The following is a 20,342-nucleotide window of genomic DNA, read 5'->3' as shown; positions in this document are numbered from 1 at the left end:
GATCACTATGGAAGTCCACCCATTACTCATGTCTTAGAAAAATTCACAAGGCCGAAAAGGGGTTCCAATTGGCCTCCCCATTTTGTGCTTTGATCCTACTAGCTTCAACCAATTAGCTTTTTTGGCATTTATTTCATTCTCCACGATTTTTTTTCGCTCGGGTTTGATTGGACCCATTTTATTTGTACCTATCCCACCAGACCAGACTATAACAGTTCTTGCATCAGTTTCTGAAATTCTGAATTTTAGAAATTGAAACTAAATGGCGGTTAAACTAGTTAAACCTTTGACAAGTATTAATTTTGTCATATTATTGATGTTTCTTCGGCTTAAGGTGTAAAAAAATCCCCAATATTCTCTAGTTATGTTGTCACAGGCAGTGCTTAGTGGAGGCTTATGGAGTTGTTTTAAGAATTTCTTTTGGACGGTGGGATTGTAAGATGGAAATGGAATCCCTTTCTTTCCTTTTCATTTATTTTTATAATAAAAATAACAATGATACTATGCTCCAAATAGCAGTATTGCGCCGTCAGCTAAATATATTTGGTCATTCATATTTAAAATAGTTTTGATAATCAGGTACTTGAGTCCCAACAATCATGAATGAGGATTAGACAAAACCCAAAAAAAAATGTTGAAGGGTTGGACAGGTTGACCTGGTCAATGGAGGGAGTTCAAACTTGTGAGCCAAGGCCAAAAAAGTTCATTTTGTTTTCACATAGTTCATTATTTTGAGATGCGTAGACTGTTGAACGCTCGAGGATTCAAAAGCAGCTGCTTGGGCTGCGCCAGAGGCCGTAAAGAAAAACACACGCTAAATTAAAGTGCATTTCAATAACACACAAGAATTAATTTTATTCCACAAAATTATAATGACATCATAAAAAGTATAAATAATTATTTGTTATTTTATTTTTACCATAAAAGTTTAATTGATTATTTTCATCATCAATCTAATCCAAACACATACTTATTCTATTTTTTCCCAATGCATAAATTACTCAAACTAATCATACGCAAAAAAAATAATTAACTGCCATCCTCATTCAGAGTTGGGATCCAATTACAAGATATGAAACTAAACTTGCATCCCGTATTAGAATTTAGAAGAGTGAGATTTTAATATTGCGTTTATAAGCTTTTGGACCCTCCAACTACAACTGTTAGCTTTTGTGGTATTGTTCTCTCAAGCTTTTTTTTTTATCTATCTATGTAGACAATTCTTTAAACGGAAATTAGAATTTTGATTTGTCACGTTACAAGAGACTAGTTTTTTTTTTTTGTTAAACTCAACCCTCACTTTGCAATCCTATACAAGTTTTTATCTATAAAAAAATACTAACGCCGTACAAATATACTGCAGCGCATACAGCAACTCCACAAAGTTGGTGGTAGGTTCTAAGGATTAAGTCCCAAGACCACAAATTTGGGTCAGTTGCCCTTATTTCCAAAGACAGTGAGACTAGGTTAATAGCTAAGTGCTAAAAGGCCGCGTAGTTTATTGGCTTTGGCACACATAACCCCCCACAGTCCGTGGCATGCACCATACCTATCTATATTCCATTCCATCACCAATCTATGGAAGCAAAAATATAAAACATTACATTGCTCCATAAATTAGCCATAAGATGGGAAATATGAGAAAGACAAAAATCAATTTTTGGAGGGATTCATTCACATACCCAAAATGGGACACTGCAATATAATTTTTGTTTTTTTGTTTTAGAGCTGTATGGGGGTCGTGAGCAAACATACAACACAAGCATACTTGTGTTACAATAGACGAAACAAAATAAATATACACACATAGATCATAGATAGATATGTAGTCCAAATAAATACATATATTCCCAAATCATAACCACCCTTTTTATCTTTTTCCTCGTTCAACTGCTTTTGCTTTGGTTGGAAGACCAAAACGGGAAGAAAGATTACAGCTATAGATACTGCTAGATCTCACTCACTTTGCTGACCAGGGGCAGGCTTTGTTCATCTGACCGAAACGTTTTATGTTCAGAAACGTTAAAGCTAAACGACCTGCCCGTTGCCCCCTTCATGTTTGCCTTGTCTTCAACTGAGGTTACCATTTTATTTTTTTAAAATAAATAAAGAAAACAATTACTATTTTTTGTTAATTGCATAACATAAAGAGCTCTTCTTTCTACAGTCTACACACTCACTGCGCTTTATTCTGTTCAAATTCGATACTTTGCTGTTGTTGCAGAGAACGAGGCACTATGTTTCCAAGAGAGAGAAACACAGCTTGAAGCTCTCTCTTTCTCTCTCTTTGTTTACCTGTCGCATTGTCTTGTTCCACTTCAGAATCTCTCATCTCACTTCCACGCATTAAAGACTTAAAGGCGTTGCCTCTCTTTCTAGTTGGTTCCTTGCATATTTACCGGGACTTTGTTTCTTTGTTCTTACATTTTTAAGAGTAGAACACATTCACCCATTTTGCTGCTTTGATTCTTTGTTGCTCTCAACTTGAAAAGCTGAGCACCCGGATAAGAGCTTGTTCTTGTTTCTATACTCTCAAACAAAGAGACAGGCTGAAAATCGGAGAAAGGGGTTTCACAAGAAGAGAATTTTGTTCCTTCAATTATTGACAATTTTTGGGTAGCTCTTGGAGTACAACATAGCATACTTGAGGAGCTTTATGAGGTAGAAGATTAACAATGACAGATGGGAATTCCAAGAAAAGCAAGGTTTTTCTTTTTCACACTCTTGACTCAACTCTGCTGCTGCTGAAAGATGATTTTTCTTTCTTTTATTTTTTGTTGTTCTCCTGGAAAATGAAATTCAACATTTTGCATCTTCCAATTTTTGGCAATTTCTTGACTGATTTGTGTGTTTTGTCCTTGTGAAGCTGTCATGGTCGAAGAGAATGGTCAGAAAGTTCTTCAATATCAAAAGCAAAGCTGAGGACTCCTACCAATCAAATGGTGTTGCTTATGGAGGTGGGTGTCTTTGTTTTGTTCTCTTCAAAAATTTCACTTTACTAAGAGTGGTTTTTTCCCACAAGAATTGGGCACCAATATGCTCTTGCTTCAATCCAATGAGATGCAAAAGCGTTGTGGCGAAAAAATTGAGGGAAGTAAAAAAAAAAAAAACTAAAAATAGAAAAACAAAATTGAAGCCTAGCGCGTCATTAGTTAAGTTCTGGCCGATTTTGTTTTTATATATCAACAACCATATTTTGCAAATCATTGATTGAATTTTTATATTCTCCGATTCTGTTTCTTACGCAGCCAAAAAAAAAAGTGCAAGCTCATTTGAAACACTTGTTAGTTAATTCTGTTTTTGGCTGCTTTCACCAATACACGCAAGACACTCCCATTTTTCTTCCCCAAAGTTTTCTTGTGAATTATAATTTGATGCTCTGAACCCGTTTCCTTCTCTAGGAGATGACGTAGAATATAGAAGCAGGAACAGCAGCTTCTCTGAGAGAGAGATCAAAAAGAGCAAAACAGGTACACAATTACCCAGAATCGTTACCTGTCTCATTTTTTATTTTTTTTGCCTTTTAGCCTAACATTTAGACAAAATGTTTACAACCCCTCATTTTCATGTGCAGAGAAGTTTAGCAGGAACACAGAGCAGGTCAGGCGAGGAAGAGTGAGTCTCGACCATCCTCGAATTATTGATGTCCATAACTATAGGTATGCTACTTCTGTGACTTTACTTTTTCACCAGGAAAGAGAATATTGCTTTGATGTGTTCAATTTCTCATGAGTGCTTCTCTTACTTTATGAGCAGCATTTTTGTTGCTACGTGGAATGTGGCTGGAAGATCCCCACCGAGTAATTTGAGTATAGATGATTGGCTTCATGCCTCACCACCGGTAGATATTTATGTTCTTGGGTAGGATTTGGTACTTCTTAACATCTTTTCTTTTCCAAGCAAACTTAGTACTAGTAGTGGTTACTAATGACAACTTTGTGTTACAGATTTCAAGAGATAGTTCCCTTGAATGCTGGTAATATCTTAGGCGCAGAAGACAATGGACCTGCCAAGAAATGGCTAGCTCTCATTGGAAAGACCTTAAACAACCTTCCGGGTACTAGTGGAGGTGGTGGGTATTATACACCATCTCCAATCCCTCAGCCAGTGGTAGAAATAAATGCAGACTTTGAGGGATCAGCTAGGCAAAAGAATTCATCATTCTTCCATCGCCGATCTTTCCAGACTACCTCTAGTGGCTGGGGAATGGACAATGATGCTTCAACTATGCAGCCACGACTAGATCGAAGATTCAGTGTCTGTGATCGTGTGATTTTTGGTCACAGGAAAAGTGACTTTGATCCCAGCTTTAGATGGGGTTATAGGCCTAGTGACTATTCCAGGGCAAGTGACTACTCCAGACCCAGTGACTATTCAAGATGGGGTTCATCTGATGATGACAATGGCCTTGGAGATTCACCAAGCACAGTCTCACCATTGTCTTATGGTGGACCTGCCTCTGCTGAAGATGGATATGGTATGCCAGGGCGTTCCAGGTACTGCCTTGTTGCAAGTAAGCAAATGGTAGGTATATTTCTTACCATATGGGTGAGAAGTGAATTGAAAGATCATGTACGAAACATGAAAGTATCCTGTGTTGGCAGAGGATTGATGGGTTATCTTGGAAATAAGGTAAATTTAAAGTCACTCATCATTGCCCTTTTGCTTTGATATATTCATGGCAAAATTGCTGATTACTTGAAATTGGTTTACATAAGAGTTACCCTGCTTGTATTTTCAGGGATCCATCTCAATTAGCATGTCTCTACATGAAACAAGCTTTTGCTTCATATGTAGCCACCTAACCTCTGGACAAAAAGAGGGTGATGAACTAAGAAGAAATTCTGATGTGATGGAGATTCTTAAAAAGACAAGGTTTCCACGTGTACATGGTGCTGACAACGAGAAGTCTCCAGAGACAATCCTCGAGCATGAGTAAGAATTTACTTGCATACTGCTTAGTATGACTAATATTTTTAACATGTTCATGTAATTTGAGGCCCTCCTTGCATTTGCCTGTTTTGCATTACATGTTCTAACTTTGGATTTTGGATTCATTTATTTAGTCGAATTATATGGCTTGGAGACTTGAATTATCGGATTGCTCTCTCTTACCGTTCTGCTAAGGCACTTGTTGAGATGCAAAACTGGAGAGCATTGTTGGAGAATGACCAGGTATGCCTATATAACTCTTTTCGTTTAATTTCTAATTTTCTATCTTTTACCTTCAATTGGATTGCTGTCAAACAGAAACAATCAATGTTAATATCTATCTATATTGGCATTCTTGGCAGTTGAGAATAGAGCAGAAGAGAGGTCGTGCATTTGTGGGATGGAATGAAGGGAAGATTTATTTCCCTCCAACATACAAGTATTCAACTAATTCAGATAGGTATGCAGGAGATGATATGCACCCAAAGGAGAAAAGGCGAACACCTGCTTGGTAAGATCATCTTCTGTCACCCAACCAAAGCAATAGGAATTTAGCAGAAACACCCCAACCCCATAAATGCTAAAAAAACAAAAAGGAGCCAATTATGATCTGATTTTTCTGAATTGTTGCAACTTATGCAAATGTGAATATTTTTCTTTGTATAGGTGTGACCGGATTTTGTGGTACGGAGAAGGTCTCCATCAATTATCTTACGTCCGTGGAGAATCAAGGTTTTCAGACCACAGGCCGGTTTATGGCATATTTTGGGCTGAGGTTGAGTCAAGTCATGGAAGACTGAAAAAGAGTATGAGCTGTTCTCGGAACAGAATTGAGGTGGAGGAACTCTTGCCATATTCCCACGGATATACTGAACTAAGTTTTTTCTAATGGAAGGAGAGGACTAGATATGGGATTTCAGGTACATTCTCTATCCCTTGTGCATATACTCACAATTCCAAAAATACAAGATTCTTGCTTGTATGGCAAACTTAGGTACCTGAAATGGTTTTTTTTTCCTTCAAGTTCATGCGCATGGGTATAAACACAAATGGAAAGCAATGCCCCCCCTCCCCCTCTCCTTATAGGACTCATGGAGCCTTTTTCTTATTTTATTATTGGCTAGACCACAAGTACAAGATTCAGAAGCTTTAACTGAGTTATATTATATATGAGCATAATAGACTGGATGCTGATATGTTCTATGCCACTAGTTGTACCCTTCTTTTCTAGATACACAAACTGATTTTATCAATCCGTTAGCCAAAATAATCAGAATATGTTCAGTGCAATGACTGCGTAGTCTGATTAGTGTATTTCTCAAACTTTCTGCTTTAATGTCCTTTTTTTCACCCTCTTATTGTCATCACAATTATTTCCCCCCCTCTGAATACGAAATCTTATATGCATGCACCTATAACTGTTCAGCACCTGGTCAACAAGCGGGAGTCACCTCGCTTAGAAGAATTTTATCCATGGAGACTGATAGAGACAACCCATTTCCCACATACCGAAAAAGGTTAGTTTAGTTTTTATTTTTCTCTTTCATGCTTTTATTGGTTCTGCTTTTGGTCTCAACCTCTTTTGTCTAATTTTAACTTTACTTTTTTCATTGTGAGGTGCTAACATGTAATTTTGCTATACAGCCATGCCTAACACATGATCAGTACACACAGTCCCTCATCATCATCTCGTTAGCAACTGTGCAAGTGTGCATTATTTGATAGCCAATTAACAAACACTCAACTTTACAATGTCTCAAAACTCCGTACTTCATTGGCAGTCTTGCACAATCATTAGGTACTACATTATTCTTTTCTTATTAATGTTGGCTTCTGTTTCTATAAATTACTAGTGATACGCACGCCGCACGCATACTCATGATCAATCCCCCCCCCCCCCCCCCCCCCCCTTTTTTTGTGCAGGAGGAGGCGGAAGGAGACCATTTTTTTATTTAATTAATCATTCTTTAATTGTTTTTGGAGAATATTCATGATGACTGAATGAAGCTGAAAAGATCGTCAAAATAATTATTAGGGTACTAACTTTTTTGGTTTTTAAGTGCAGAGAAAATGAGAATTTTGATGTATACTCCACTTATTGATTGCTACAGTGATGAAAAAGAAATTGTACAAAAAACAAAATCTTGTTAATTAATGATAGAATTACAGAGCCTCCACTCCTTATTTTCTGACTCTGTTCACATGATTGATGATTTTATTGATAAAGGTGTCTTTGATATCAAATAATTCTCCTTTCCTGCTGCGTGCTCTTCTTTTTATTGTTGAGCTCATTAACAAACTAGAAAGGCTTAAACCTGGTTCACAGATTTCGAAGGTATATGGAGATTCCTATTGAGTAATGATACACGCCTTACAACTTACTACAAGGATAATAACGATTTTTACAATAGTACTCTCAATAAAAAAAATTCTTTTTTATCTCTCTATTTCTTATTTATTTTATGCAACATCCCCCTTATCTCTCTCATAAATTAAATTTTGCTATCCAAAAGTAATGTATGAAAGACATTATCCAATCTTCTGAAATGCTATTTACATGACTGTGTATTCATACTTTTTTTGGGTGAATGGTCTCAGATTCGTACAAGTGAAACATGGTGTTAGGTAAACGGTTCAACCTTTTATCAGTGTGGCCGTCATTGAACGACACTTCATGTTACTAAAACGTAAACGAGGGTATGCTTTGGAATAGTAGCTACTTCACGTGGCTAAACATAAATGAGGATATATGCCTATAAAAGTTGGGAGTAGTAGCCTACTATTGCAACATGATGTAGCAAAGGACGAGGACTAACTAATAGTCCATAAGTCCGAAATAATTGAATGTCAAAAACTCAAACAACATTTTCTCAACTCTTCATCACCAATGAAAGTAAATAAATAGCTTATCTTCTTTTGGTGTATAACAAGGTTTGAACATAAACTCTCATAGCGGATTTCATAAATAGCCTATCTAGCCATATAATTAATTTGAAGGAATTGTTAGAGTGGTAGTGGTAAGAAACAAGAACATTGATTAAAGTTTTAAAAAAAGAAAAGAAAAGTAAAGAAAATATTAGCATTAAATTTAATGAGATTTTGGTAGCCGAAAAAGGAGAGAAAGAAAGGTCTAATGATGGGTTTTAATTATACTGTTTTTCTACTTTTCCTCCAAATTGTTGTTGAAGAAGCAATCAAAATAATGACCTGAGCTTGCATGTGTTATGAGAGTGTTCCTTAATGTGACCCTGATTTTGTGGTTGCGAGTGGGGAACTACTTCAAAGAAAGTGATATCCTTAGAGTTTTGATAGAGACGTGGCATGGAGCATATGAACTGGAAAAGGGTCCATTAATTTGTCATATGACTTTTCCTAGTGCTGCTTGCTGCTGTAGTTCCTCAGCCACCCAGCGCCATTTTGTTAGACTTGTCTGCTTTGTATTTCTGATCCAGTCCTTTATGCTTACTCTCTTTTCATCTGTTTTATGATTCATCTAAGTTCAGGACCACACAGCTTTTCCGAAATTCTAACAATTTTCCAAGACTTGGTAAAAATCTGACCGTGGACAAAATGTCACAAAGAATTGAGTTGAAGCCTAATCAGGGCCAGCATGTGTTCCCTTTGTATACTTTTTGTCATTGTCATTAGAAGCAACGAAAATAAATAAATAATTAAAGAAGCATTTAGCTGGAAATAAAAAGCTAGCTGCTGAATCCGTTTGTAATATATATGCGTATCTACTGATTGATCAGCTAATCAACTGCCACAACATTGGTTTGTCACAAAATTAAAAAAAGGGTTCGTCTTCAATCAACTGTATTTTTGTTTTATTTTGCATATATTTAAAGTGTGCTACCGAGACCAAAGGTGGGGAGGAGGGGTTAGATTGCTAGAAAATATGAAAAAGTTAATTTACATTTTTTAATAGTTAAGTCAAGCTTGATTTTGTTAAACTATTCATTCTCTATTAAGACCTTGCGCTCCTCCCAATATATTTGAATTTTTTTTTAAATCATCAACTATATATAAAAATAAAATTGTATTTGGAATCATCATGGCCAAGGTGTAACAAACTTCTAACTAATAACTATGATATGAAATAGTCATCAATTATTTCGATAGCCCGACAGCGGTTTTTTTTTATAAGGATATATACCTGATATACCACTGCATGCATATCAATTCCTTTTTTAATAGGAAAAAATACATTCAGATGTTAGGACCTATGTTTTCATAACGCAAAATAATACCCCATCGGCTGTATTCAGAGTATTGTCAACCCCTATCTGATTAAAATTACTAATCAAACAACTAAGGCATGTAATATAGTAAGTATTTTAGTGAAGCTGAATTGAATTATTGGAGATCAAAATTGTGAGTGGTGTTCTCCCGTGCTGCTCCATAAATGCTCTAGTGTTAATGCCTAAAACCGTGCCACTTTCACTGGACTCGTAATACTCCACAATGCAAAAGCACCAATGGCCCGATGCCCCTTTCTTTTTTGTTTATCATCGATGAGATGAATTTTATTGGAGAGGTCAAGGACAATTACTACCCGTACCTACGAGAAAGAGAAATAAACCGAGGGTGATACACACACCCAACTTAACATTTCTGTACTCTACAAAGACAGTGCTGGGACAGGATTGTTACAGAGTGGGCTGTGTTGTTATACAGAGTGGGCTGGCCAGCGAAGCCCATCTATCTATGAAATGTAATAAAGATGTGAGGGAGTTGCTATTGGCCCCAACCTAAACACTTTCTCTACTAATATTTTCAAATTCAAAATTTACCTCACTCAAAAGGCACAACAAAATTACAATTCTGCTACATTAGGGGGGTGCGTGCGAAAACTGCACAACGGAATTGTATTTCTGTCATATAATTGCATAATGAAATTTTGATTATGTTGTACAATAGTTTTTGCACCTCTAAAGCAGCAGAATCTTGATTTCATTGTGCCTTTTAGGTGAGGGAAAAAATACATAATGAAATCATAATTATGTTGTGCAAGGGGGCTAAATATGACATATACAATAGAAGTTGATTTCATTGCTCAATGTACAACGAAATTATACTTCCATTGTTTGTCTTTTTACAAAAAAAAATTACATAATGGAATCGTGATTCCATTTTACAATTTATTTTTGTAAAAAAATTGCACAATGGAATATGATTTTGTTGTACACTGTGCAATGGAATCATACTCATGTTGTACCTTTTTTTTGTTTTTCTAATGGGTATACAAATAGGTTTCACAAAAATAAAAAACTTATGTATTAAAAAAAATTCATAGAAATGTCTATTACATACTACATATTGAGATACACGTCTATAAAATTAATTGGATACACATTGAACATTTAAAATTATATCAATCCTTAAAAAGGTCTACTACATATTGAGATTCTCTACCTGATTGAAATTGTATTGAATTGAAAGCTTAAATGAGTTTCATGTAAGGCATTTGCCGTGAATGGGCTTCGAATGTGCAATATATTCTCCATTGTTGTACAATAGCAGGCAAATGACAATTATCCCTTAAAAAAGCTACATTATGATACAAAAATTGAAGTTAGCGAATAAACCAATATTAGCTTACAAAAGTAAATGATATCCGTAGTGGATAATGTATACATGCACAAAGTGATTTTCATTGACAAATTCAATTGCAATAATGTGGGACACAATTGGCGCAAGACTCTCAAGTGAAAAGAATGTCCAATTTTGCAACCTAGATAAGTGGACAAATACAACATTATACTGACTAGCAATTCCATAATCTATGTTGGGAATGATCATCCATTTCGCTTTGAGAGACCAAGACTCCTCACTCAATTTAACAAATCATTGCACTCTTTAAAAATGCAAAACAATCGATACAATTATCCAATAACAAAACACAAGGCTTTCATACCTCATTAGTCATGAAATAACTAGAAAAGTCAGGATAGTTAGGTAGCGAATGCATATCGATGTCATCACCATCCACATTTTTGTCATTATCAATCACTATACCAATATCATTAGGCTCGGCTCCATATAAAATGGAGGGTTAGTAAAAGAAACATTGACTTTCATCATCCATATTTTCTCATCCAGGTGGCATTGGAACCTCATCAGATATATATGTATTCCAATACATTGACCTACACAATCAACACAAAAAAATTGGTTATTTCCAAAAAAAAAATTGGTTGATGCATAATTTGCAGCCTAATAGAATCACGATTTCATTATGTTAAAATTTGTATAGTACAATTTCATTGTACAATAAGTTTTTTTATTCAACGGAATCATAATTTCATTGTGTTAAGATTTGTAGTGATTCCGTTGAGTAACATAAATTATTACACAATAAAATCGTGATTTTATTGTATTGTCAATCACGATTCCATTGTGTTATACAAAAAAATGAAATCATGATTCAATTATGTTTATAAAAATAAAATAAAAAAATACCTTCACCAATGTGAGTGCATAGAATAAAAGAATGAATGAATGAAGAAAAGGAGAAGAAAAAAGATAAAAGAAATGAATAAAGGGAAGGAGGAAAGAGCGATGGGTTACGAAAAAGTGGGGTGAAATATTTAAATGACATTTATTTCGGTACTTGTTATTGGTTGATAGGGGTTAAAAGGAATTTTGTAAGGATCAATAATAACATCCAATATGTGGTGTCCTAGTGTCGAATAGTTCATATGCATGATGATTAATTCTATTCATAATTAGATTTATGACAATGTGAGGTAGGCTTGATTTTATGGATTTGGATTTAAAATTGTTTTTTTTCTCTCCGTAAGAATTCAAGTCCAATATTGATATACCTTAATAATAACACAAGTCTTATCTTATTAGGTGAAGTTGACTACATGGTCATGTGGTGTCATTTTCCATATTTAAACTTTGATGTAACTCAGGGTGCTAATTTGAAAATTTTGAGAATTGCAAGGGTGAAATTAAAACAAAAGTTACAATAGGAAAATGTTGTGGTGAAAACTAGAAGGGAAAATATTTTTTAATGTAGTGGGAGTATGTACTCCTTTTATTGAAATTATGACATTTATATTTTTTTCTTCTTATTTTGCATTTTTAAATAAAAACAAGAAAAAAAATATGAAATTAAGTATAATAACTACGACGAGAGTAAGTAAGCAATAAGATATGTCTATCAAATAAATTATAATCACTTGGTTTAAAATTTAGTTACATTTAAGGTTTCTCACCATTTTTGAGAAATGTATTATGCGAGATTCAAATTCATGTTTTACCGCACAAATTTAGCATGTATTGCTAATTGAATTACACTTATTAAGTTAGTTTTGTTCACTTATACTTCTTAGTAATTTTCTACAAAATACAAAATCAACCATTAAATTATATAATATCTTGTTATTTTTTTAAGTGTAGATATAATAATATTGTCTTGATGATAACCCATATATAATTTTAGATAAATTGAATATTTGCATAGATAGATAGATATGGAATCTTATACTCAACGCTAACTTATATTTTGAATTATAAATTGTATTAAAATTTGTAAATTTGATTTATTTAATGCGAATAATCAAACCAACAACTTAATTAATAAAATTTATTTTATAAAAATATATTAAGGATAGTAGGTTAAACATGACTTACACTATGTGTTAGATCATAAAAAGATTAGTTTTTTCTATTAACTAAAAAATTTGTTTGATTATTTAATAAATAAATTCTTTAATAACTTTTAATGTTTTTTAAATATTACTTGAAGTTACATGTTTCAAAACATTAACTTTTAACTTTTTATTTTTTTTTTCATTTTTACGATTAATATTTTATCCAATTTTTTAGTTACATAATTTTATTATTTTTCTATTATTTTATACTTTTCATTATTTTAACAATTAGTCTTATCAAATATTTATAATTTAATAAACTAATTATTAAACTTTTAACTTTTAACTACCAACTAATTTGTCAGTTTTTAATTAATTTTGACTATCATAGCCTAACTTACCAAGTCATTTTATATGTGCGTATGAAGTTGTATTTTCGCACAGAATATATGTATATGAAGTCATTTGTCTTTGTACACGCACACAAAAAAAATATGAATATTAAGTCATTATATGATTTAAAGTGAGATATTTAACGAATACTTGTTTATCAACACTTGCCTTTAGTTATTTATAATTTCTACTGCTAAACATAACTTATTCTTTATCAACGCTAATTTTTTTACTGGTTACATTTGATTTTTTTTAATATAAATAAATTTATAATCATGTTATTATTATGAAAACAAAAAAAAGAGAAAAAAGTGATATTCATTTTTCTTGCTTTGTTTTTTTCATCATGCTTTCATTTATTATTTTCTAAATTGTTTCAATTATTTTAAAAATTAGGGTGAAATATTTATTTATTTATTTATTTCAAAAAAATTGAACGAAGAAAAGTTGCGAGTGGCTGTATATAAGCATAGCAGCGAATGTAAGCAGATGCTATGGATTCCAAAGAGTAGGATACGATTGGCTCACTCTACAGTGCGCAGAGAAAACAAGAAAGCACTTTAGCTAAACTTCGTCGGTAAGGTAAGGAGGAGTGTGTTCCTTCATTCTTCACTCTACCAACCAAAACCCTATCCCTTCCCTTTTTTACAATGCTATTATACTCGTCTTTACTTCTTCGATCATTCAATGTTTTAAGTTCTTAACCTTCATTGCAGCCCAATTTCTGCTTCTTTTTCTCTTTCTATTCGTTTGGCCTCCTTCTTTTTACTGTTATTTCTTTCTCGTATGGTTGGATATTAGAGAAACATGAACGAAACGTAAAATTGCTTGTTCGAACACATGATTATATCTCAAGTAGTATAATAATGTAATTTAGGTTATACTGAAAGAAAATCCTGTAATTTAGAAACGAATTTTATACAAATGCACTTTAATTGTGTCTGTTTATCTCGTAGTATGAGCCTCTCTTGTTGCTAGTAAAAGGAGAAAATTCAGATCCATTTAGGTATACTTATGAGTCCGTGATTGTAGTTTATTCAAGGGGAACTAAACCTTCTTGTTTTGTAGCTTCCCTTTCTCGTAATCTCATCTATATTTTTTTGGTGATATTTTGTGTAGAGCCCAAACAAAACTTGGGAGGTATTATACAATACTTTCGATGAGTACTGCCGGATGGTCAGATGAGGAATGCTCTGTCATCGGAGAAAAGGCAGAAATTGGGTTTCTAGATTTTGAGGAAGAGAAGTCTGTTTGCAGTTACATTGATAATGAAGGGGCACCGATTATTGTATCTGTCCCATTTGCATTTGTGGATGGCAAGCCTCAATCTGTATCTGTAGGAGATACTGCTGTGGATTTAATAACCATTAGGAATACTACTGATGAACCCGTGGACCTGTGGAGTGTTCATATTTTTGCCTCTAATCCTCAGGACACCTTCACTCTTTCTCTCACAGAACCTCCGTCAGCAAATTCAAATGCAGACGAAGATCAGAGCTGTTTAGAATCTTTCACTTTGGAGGACAGGGTGCTTCAGCCTGGTGAGAACTTAAAAATATGGTTGTCTTGCAAGACAAAAGAAATGGGGATGTATTCGTCAGTTGTGTATTTTGATGTTGGAGATGAAAAAATCGAAAGGGTGGTTTTCCTCTTAGTTGAAGACAAAATCTCCAAGTCTTTGGCTTCTAACAGGCCTTATTCAAGAAGAAAGAAAAAAGACAAATTTGTTGTAGATACTTTTGTTGCAGGTTCACGTCCTGCAGGGAAGCCAACTCGAAGATACATTAATAGGCTTCCAAAATACGACATTCCCAGGGACATTAGACAGTTGCTTGAGAGCAATCGGGTCCCTCAAGTTGTAGAAGAAGGTCTTACAAAAAGGACTTATGCTTCTTTTTTCAAAACATTAATAATCATGGAAGAGATACAATTGGAGGTAATCTTATTTGTTATACTTTATAGCAGCTTGTGAGTCATCAAAAACCTCAAGACTGATCTTTTTTTTCTACTAATTCCTTGCCACTGATTTCTACTTTCAGGAAGACATGAGGACTTATGACATGGAATGCATATCTATGAGAAAGAGGGCCAATCAATTCGTGACTTTGGAGGTTCCCGGGCTAGCTGAGAGAAGACCCTCGCTGGTTCATGGGGATTTTATCTTTGTCAAGCTCACATCTGAACGTGATAATAACACCACACCCGTTTACCAGGTTTGGTCCTCATTTGGCTGCATGTCACATTTTCACTTGGTAGTTCTCACTTCAGTCATTTGGATAAATCAAATCTTTAGCTAGATGTTGTTGCACCAGAATCTGGTCATTATACTACAAGCAGATGTATACTGTATTTAATTATATATTTTTTTTCTTTTGATGTTATATTTATATAGAATCTGATCTGCCGATCTGGTAGATCATAAAACTACACGTTGTTGTGATATTGTTATCTTGACCATTGATCATAGAATGCCATCTCATTTGTGTTGATGTATTCATGTTGGCTACATTTGTTATGTGTCAATTGTCTTCCGTATTTACTGCATGGCTCTTGCATTTCATCTCTGCGATGACAAACATCATCCAGCGGCAGCTATGATGGATTGAACACCTTTGTATGCACCTTCCCTTTGAGTGTAGGTTCTAAACCTTGAATAAAATTAAAGCCAGAGATTATTACATAATTGTAGAATAAAGAAAAGTGATTACTTGTAATAGATTTGACATGTTTATCTTTTTCTATTTGACTCCCTCCCAATCTGTTAGGATCCAATTGCAAGGTATGGGACTTGAGTCCCAATTGGAAGTATGGGATTTAAGTCCCACATTTGAAGTATGAGATTCTAATATGGGGTTTATAAAGCCCTGGGCTCTCCAACTACAATGGTTAGCTTTTGTGGTGGGTTTTCCCATGATTTTTATCAATTGGTATTGGAGCCTTCCACCATGTTTCTCAGTTCAACAGCAAATGAGCGGCATGGCTGGTGATGGCTGCATTGCAGTATTTGCTCACTTTGCCCAAGACTAGTGCACGGCTAGTACGTGTGGGCGCTGTGATTGTGGAGTATGGTGGGATTTTGGGATCCAATCGCAAGGTTTGGAACTTGAGTCCCACATTAGAAGTCTGGGATTCAAATATGGGGTTTATAAGGACTTGGGTTCTCCAATTAAAACATTTAGCTTTTTTTGTATGGTTCTCCTCAGGTTCTTATCAAAATCACTTATACAAACTGAACATTACCAACAAGTAATGATTTTTGTTTTTGACTTGCATATTCCATGTGATAGATGGCTCTTAGTTAAACTTGTTAACTAGCTCTTACACTTGTTCTTTTTAGTCTTCCAAATTAACTAAAATTCATTCAGATATAACATGTACATATGCTCAGATTTAGAAACGATGAAAAATAGTTAGAAATATATCATATAAATGATATATTCATTTGTATGGTTATGTTGGCATTGCCATGCTAACCCAGGACTAGTGCACAACTAGTATGTGTGTGCGCTGGGGTTGTGGAGTGTAGTGGGATGTTAGGATCTCATTGCAAGGTACGTGTCTTGAGTCCCACATTGGAAGTAAGGGATTCAAATGTGAGCTTTATATAGCCTTGTGTTTTCCAACTGCAATGACTAGCTTTTGTGGTGTGGTTTTCCTAAGGTTCTTATTAGAATCACTTTTACTAACAAGACATTACCAACGAGTAATGATTTTTGTTTTTGATATATGGCTCTTAGTTCTACTTAACTAGCTCTTGGACTATCTTAAAACTCATCCAGATATGATATTGTATATATTCCATCTGGATTTAGAAACAACGAAAAATAGCCAGAAATATATCAAATAAATGATATATTAATTATCAAGTATATAGTGCTCAGAGTAGGAAATAAAAAAGTCATAAGTGCATAATTGATTCTTTCTATCAACACAGATATAAGCAAATAAATAAAGAAGCCATAATACACAGATTTTGTTTTCTTGTCAAACTTAAATTCAGTAATTCAATAACAGAACCACCTGATGTTGATGTGAATATAATAAATAAATAAATGAAATTGGTCTTATTTTGTTGTCAAACTCAAATTCTTTTTTACTCTGGAACTCCAGAGCTAGAAGCACATTTTTTTATTGCTTGGGATTCAAGAAAAACTTAGCAGAATATTTTTTTTGGTGTGTTTTTAAAAAGGCCAGATTTTAGTTTTTTTTCCTTATTTGGGTTATGTTGGGTCATATTTGACCTGACTGCATGGCCTACATGTCGTCTGCAGAAAATGCAGCATTTGAATTGCAATTTCTAATCCAATGAGAACAAGTTCAGCAATTCAGGTGATGATTCTGTCCATGCTCCGATTTGCTCTCTGGTTTGTGTTACTGGGTGAGTGAGTTGTATTGATTTGTACGATCCAAATTGTGAATCAAACTATTTCTATAGCCGTTTGTATGATCTTTATAGTAACCAAATCCACTACGTGTGTTTGATATTTTATTTTGTGGAAACAATAGCTTATTTTTGGTAGTTTAATGAGAGAATTTTTGAAAAAATAAGCTATTATTTCCCAAAGTTTAATCATTTGCAAACAAGCACTATGTCTGTATGAAGTGCATTCAGATATTCATTAATTTTGGGTCTCTTATATTGCTCATAATAATTATCAAATTTACTTTCCATTAGTCTACAAATGGATTTATCATTTATGGTTAGGATTCTTCCCTTTATAAAATTGTTTGTGAATTCTGCAGGGATATATCCACCGAGTTGAAGCTGATGAGATCTATTTGAAGTTTGATCCTGGATTTCACTTTTACCACAGGGATGAAAATCGCTATGATGTTCACTTCACATATAACAGGATCAATATGAGAAGGTTATATCAAGCAGCTGAGGCTGCAGAAAAGTTGGTAACTGATTTTCTTTTTCCATCTACATCCAGAAAGAGACACATTAAAACCACTTCTCTGCTTCCCATATCTGGTACTTTTAACGAGGAGCAAATTAGTTCAATCAAAATGATTCTTGGTTGCAAAGGTGCACCACCCTATATGATTCATGGGCCCCCAGGTACGGGAAAGACAAGGACAATGGTAGAAGCAATTCTCCAGCTCTACAAATATCACAAGAATGCTCGTATTCTTGTCTGTGCACCCTCAAATAGTGCAGCAGACTACATACTAGAGAAACTACTTGCTCAACAGGATGTTGAATTTCGAGAGAATGAAATATTCAGGCTCAATGCATCTGCCAGGCCATACGAGGATGTCAAACCTGAATTTGTCCGCTTCTGCTTCTTTGATGAAATGGTATTTAAGTGTCCCCCAGTCAATGCCCTCATTCATTATAGGATCATAATATCCACATATATGAGTGCCTCTCTTCTTTATGCTGAAGATGTTTCCCATGGTCACTTCTCTCACATTTTTTTGGATGAGGCTGGCCAAGCTTCTGAACCTGAAACCATGATCCCTGTATCCCACCTCTGCACAAGCGATACTGTTGTTGTTCTGGCTGGAGACCAATTGCAGTTGGGTCCAGTAATATATTCCAAGAAAGCAGATGAGTATGGGTTGGGGGTTTCATACATGGAACGGTTGTGTGAATGCGAATTATATGCCAGTGGAGATACAAATTATGTAACACGACTGATTAGGAACTATCGATGTCACCCAGTGATTTTACATCTCCCTTCAAAGCTGTTCTATTGTGGGGAACTGATTGCCTGTAGAGACTCCAAATCTTTCATGGTGATTGGGGATTTGCTACCTAATAAGGATTTCCCTATTATTTTCTATGGCATCCAAGGATGTGATGAAAGAGAAGGGAATAACCCATCATGGTTCAATCGAATTGAAGCAAGTAAGGTTATAGAAGTTGTCAGGAGACTGATAGCCGGTGGGAATATAAAGGAGGAAAACATTGGCATAATAACTCCATATAGGCAACAAGTGCTGAAAATAAAACAGACACTTGAAAATCTAGATATGCCTGAAATCAAAGTGGGCAGTGTCGAACAATTTCAAGGACAAGAGAAGGAGGTTATTATCATATCTACAGTTCGATCAACTATCAAACACAATGAGTTTGACAGAGTCCACTGTCTTGGCTTTTTGAGCAATTATAGAAGGTTTAATGTGGCTATAACCCGTGCTATATCATTGCTGGTTATAATTGGGAACCCGCATATTATCTGCAAGGTATTGCATCTCATCCAACAAGCTGTGACTATATGTTAAGTCAGTTACCTACTTGATCACCTTTTGTGCTATAAAATGAATATTTTCATATATTGATTGACTGTATCGCATGTAAGCGAAAGTGTTCTACTTTCAAGATGGTACCCTGTTAGATTACTATGATTTTTATGGTTGTACTGAGAAATTGGAATGCTTACAGATAATTGCATTACTATTTTCTACATTAATTGGTCAGTTTGTCTTTCTAGCTGGATAATTATGGTTAGAAAATATTCAAAGAAAGATGCCGATAATATGAAAACAGGTTCAAACCCTGATTGTTAGCTAGATTCTTATCCTGATAATTATGATTGTTTATGAAATCATTCTTCACTTGTCATTTGGCAGGACGACCATTGGAGCCAAATGTTGTGGCACTGTGTGGACAATTCATCTTATCAGGGTTGTTCTCTTCCTGAAAGGGTGGAACTTTATGAAGATGAGGACACTGGAGAGAACACTTGCTTTACTGAAGATAATGCATCGCCCTCAAACAATGTAGAATGGGGTCAAGATTCATCAAATAATGGAGAATGGGGTCAAGATTCATCCTTCACTAAACCTGTTACAGATGAAGCTGAATGGTCTGATGGCTGGAGAAGTAATTAATCCAGCACCTCGGACTTGGACTTGATACATTGATGTTTATATTCTTTTTTGTGTTTATTTATATTCTTTCCATGCAGTTAGATACTAGATTTTGAGGGGCACCCTGATTTTGTGCATGGTAAGCTTTTAGGTGATGCTTCGGGAACTTTGCATTCTCGATTAGTTGTTCTGCGTTTTGTTCTGGCTTTTAGCCGCCGCCTATAACCAAAAAAGGTTTCTGTGGACTTTTGTTTGGAACGAGGCCTAGTTGAGGATAAAACTTCCTACACCTCCAACAATTGCTTCCTGCACTTCCCTTGAATTACGAAAAACCCAAACTGAAATGTAACTTTACATTCCGGATTGGGCTATCCACAAGGAGGTGCGGGAAGCAACACTCCCTAGTTGATCTTCTTTATACCGTAAAGTTTATCAGAGTCTACGACACTAGAGAAAGAAAAAGAAAATTTTAAAATGCTAATAATTGTTTGAGTAGACCCACTTTAACCCACGATATGATATCGGGATGAATTTATTAATTACGAATTGTCAGGTCTGTTTGGATAAATTATTACGTCAAAATTGACTTTTGAA

General features: G+C 34.8%; 2 protein-coding genes across 5 annotated transcripts; both read left to right on the top strand.

Annotated features, from left to right (window-relative positions):
- Positions 1-1,911: 1,911 nt before the first annotated feature.
- Positions 1,912-7,116, top strand: LOC114367513 (type IV inositol polyphosphate 5-phosphatase 7-like). Of its 2 annotated transcripts, XM_028324710.1 has the most exons (14): positions 1,912-2,079; positions 2,225-2,705; positions 2,867-2,957; positions 3,402-3,470; positions 3,575-3,659; positions 3,757-3,861; positions 3,948-4,632; positions 4,742-4,935; positions 5,067-5,175; positions 5,295-5,443; positions 5,599-5,852; positions 6,359-6,449; positions 6,577-6,730; positions 6,856-7,116. In XM_028324710.1, exons 2-11 carry the CDS (start codon positions 2,676-2,678, stop codon positions 5,819-5,821), a joined length of 1,740 nt encoding a protein of 579 aa, XP_028180511.1. In that variant the 5' UTR covers positions 1,912-2,079; positions 2,225-2,675; the 3' UTR covers positions 5,822-5,852; positions 6,359-6,449; positions 6,577-6,730; positions 6,856-7,116. The 2 variants fall into 2 exon arrangements, with proteins under 2 accessions (XP_028180511.1, XP_028180518.1); XM_028324717.1 differs by lacking the exon at positions 1,912-2,079 and having other exon boundaries at positions 2,151-2,705; positions 6,859-7,116.
- A 6,285-nt stretch (positions 7,117-13,401) lies between these two features.
- On the top strand, positions 13,402-20,028 carry LOC114367495 (probable RNA helicase SDE3). 3 transcript variants are annotated; one of them, XM_028324683.1, is made up of 5 exons: positions 13,402-13,511; positions 14,049-14,865; positions 14,969-15,142; positions 17,673-19,121; positions 19,509-20,028. In XM_028324683.1, exons 2-5 carry the CDS (start codon positions 14,089-14,091, stop codon positions 19,767-19,769), a joined length of 2,661 nt encoding a protein of 886 aa, XP_028180484.1. In that variant the 5' UTR covers positions 13,402-13,511; positions 14,049-14,088; the 3' UTR covers positions 19,770-20,028. The 3 variants fall into 3 exon arrangements, with proteins under 3 accessions (XP_028180484.1, XP_028180490.1, XP_028180498.1); XM_028324689.1 differs by having other exon boundaries at positions 13,423-13,506; XM_028324697.1 differs by lacking the exon at positions 13,402-13,511 and adding an exon at positions 13,545-13,935.
- The last annotated feature ends 314 nt before the right edge of the window (positions 20,029-20,342 follow it).

The sequence above is a fragment of the Glycine soja genome, chromosome 1 (genome assembly GCF_004193775.1).
Source record: "Glycine soja cultivar W05 chromosome 1, ASM419377v2, whole genome shotgun sequence".
Classification (NCBI taxonomy): domain Eukaryota; kingdom Viridiplantae; phylum Streptophyta; class Magnoliopsida; order Fabales; family Fabaceae; genus Glycine; species Glycine soja.
The sequence above is the reverse complement of the archived record's forward strand: the minus strand, read 5'-3'. Positions and strand labels throughout refer to the sequence as shown.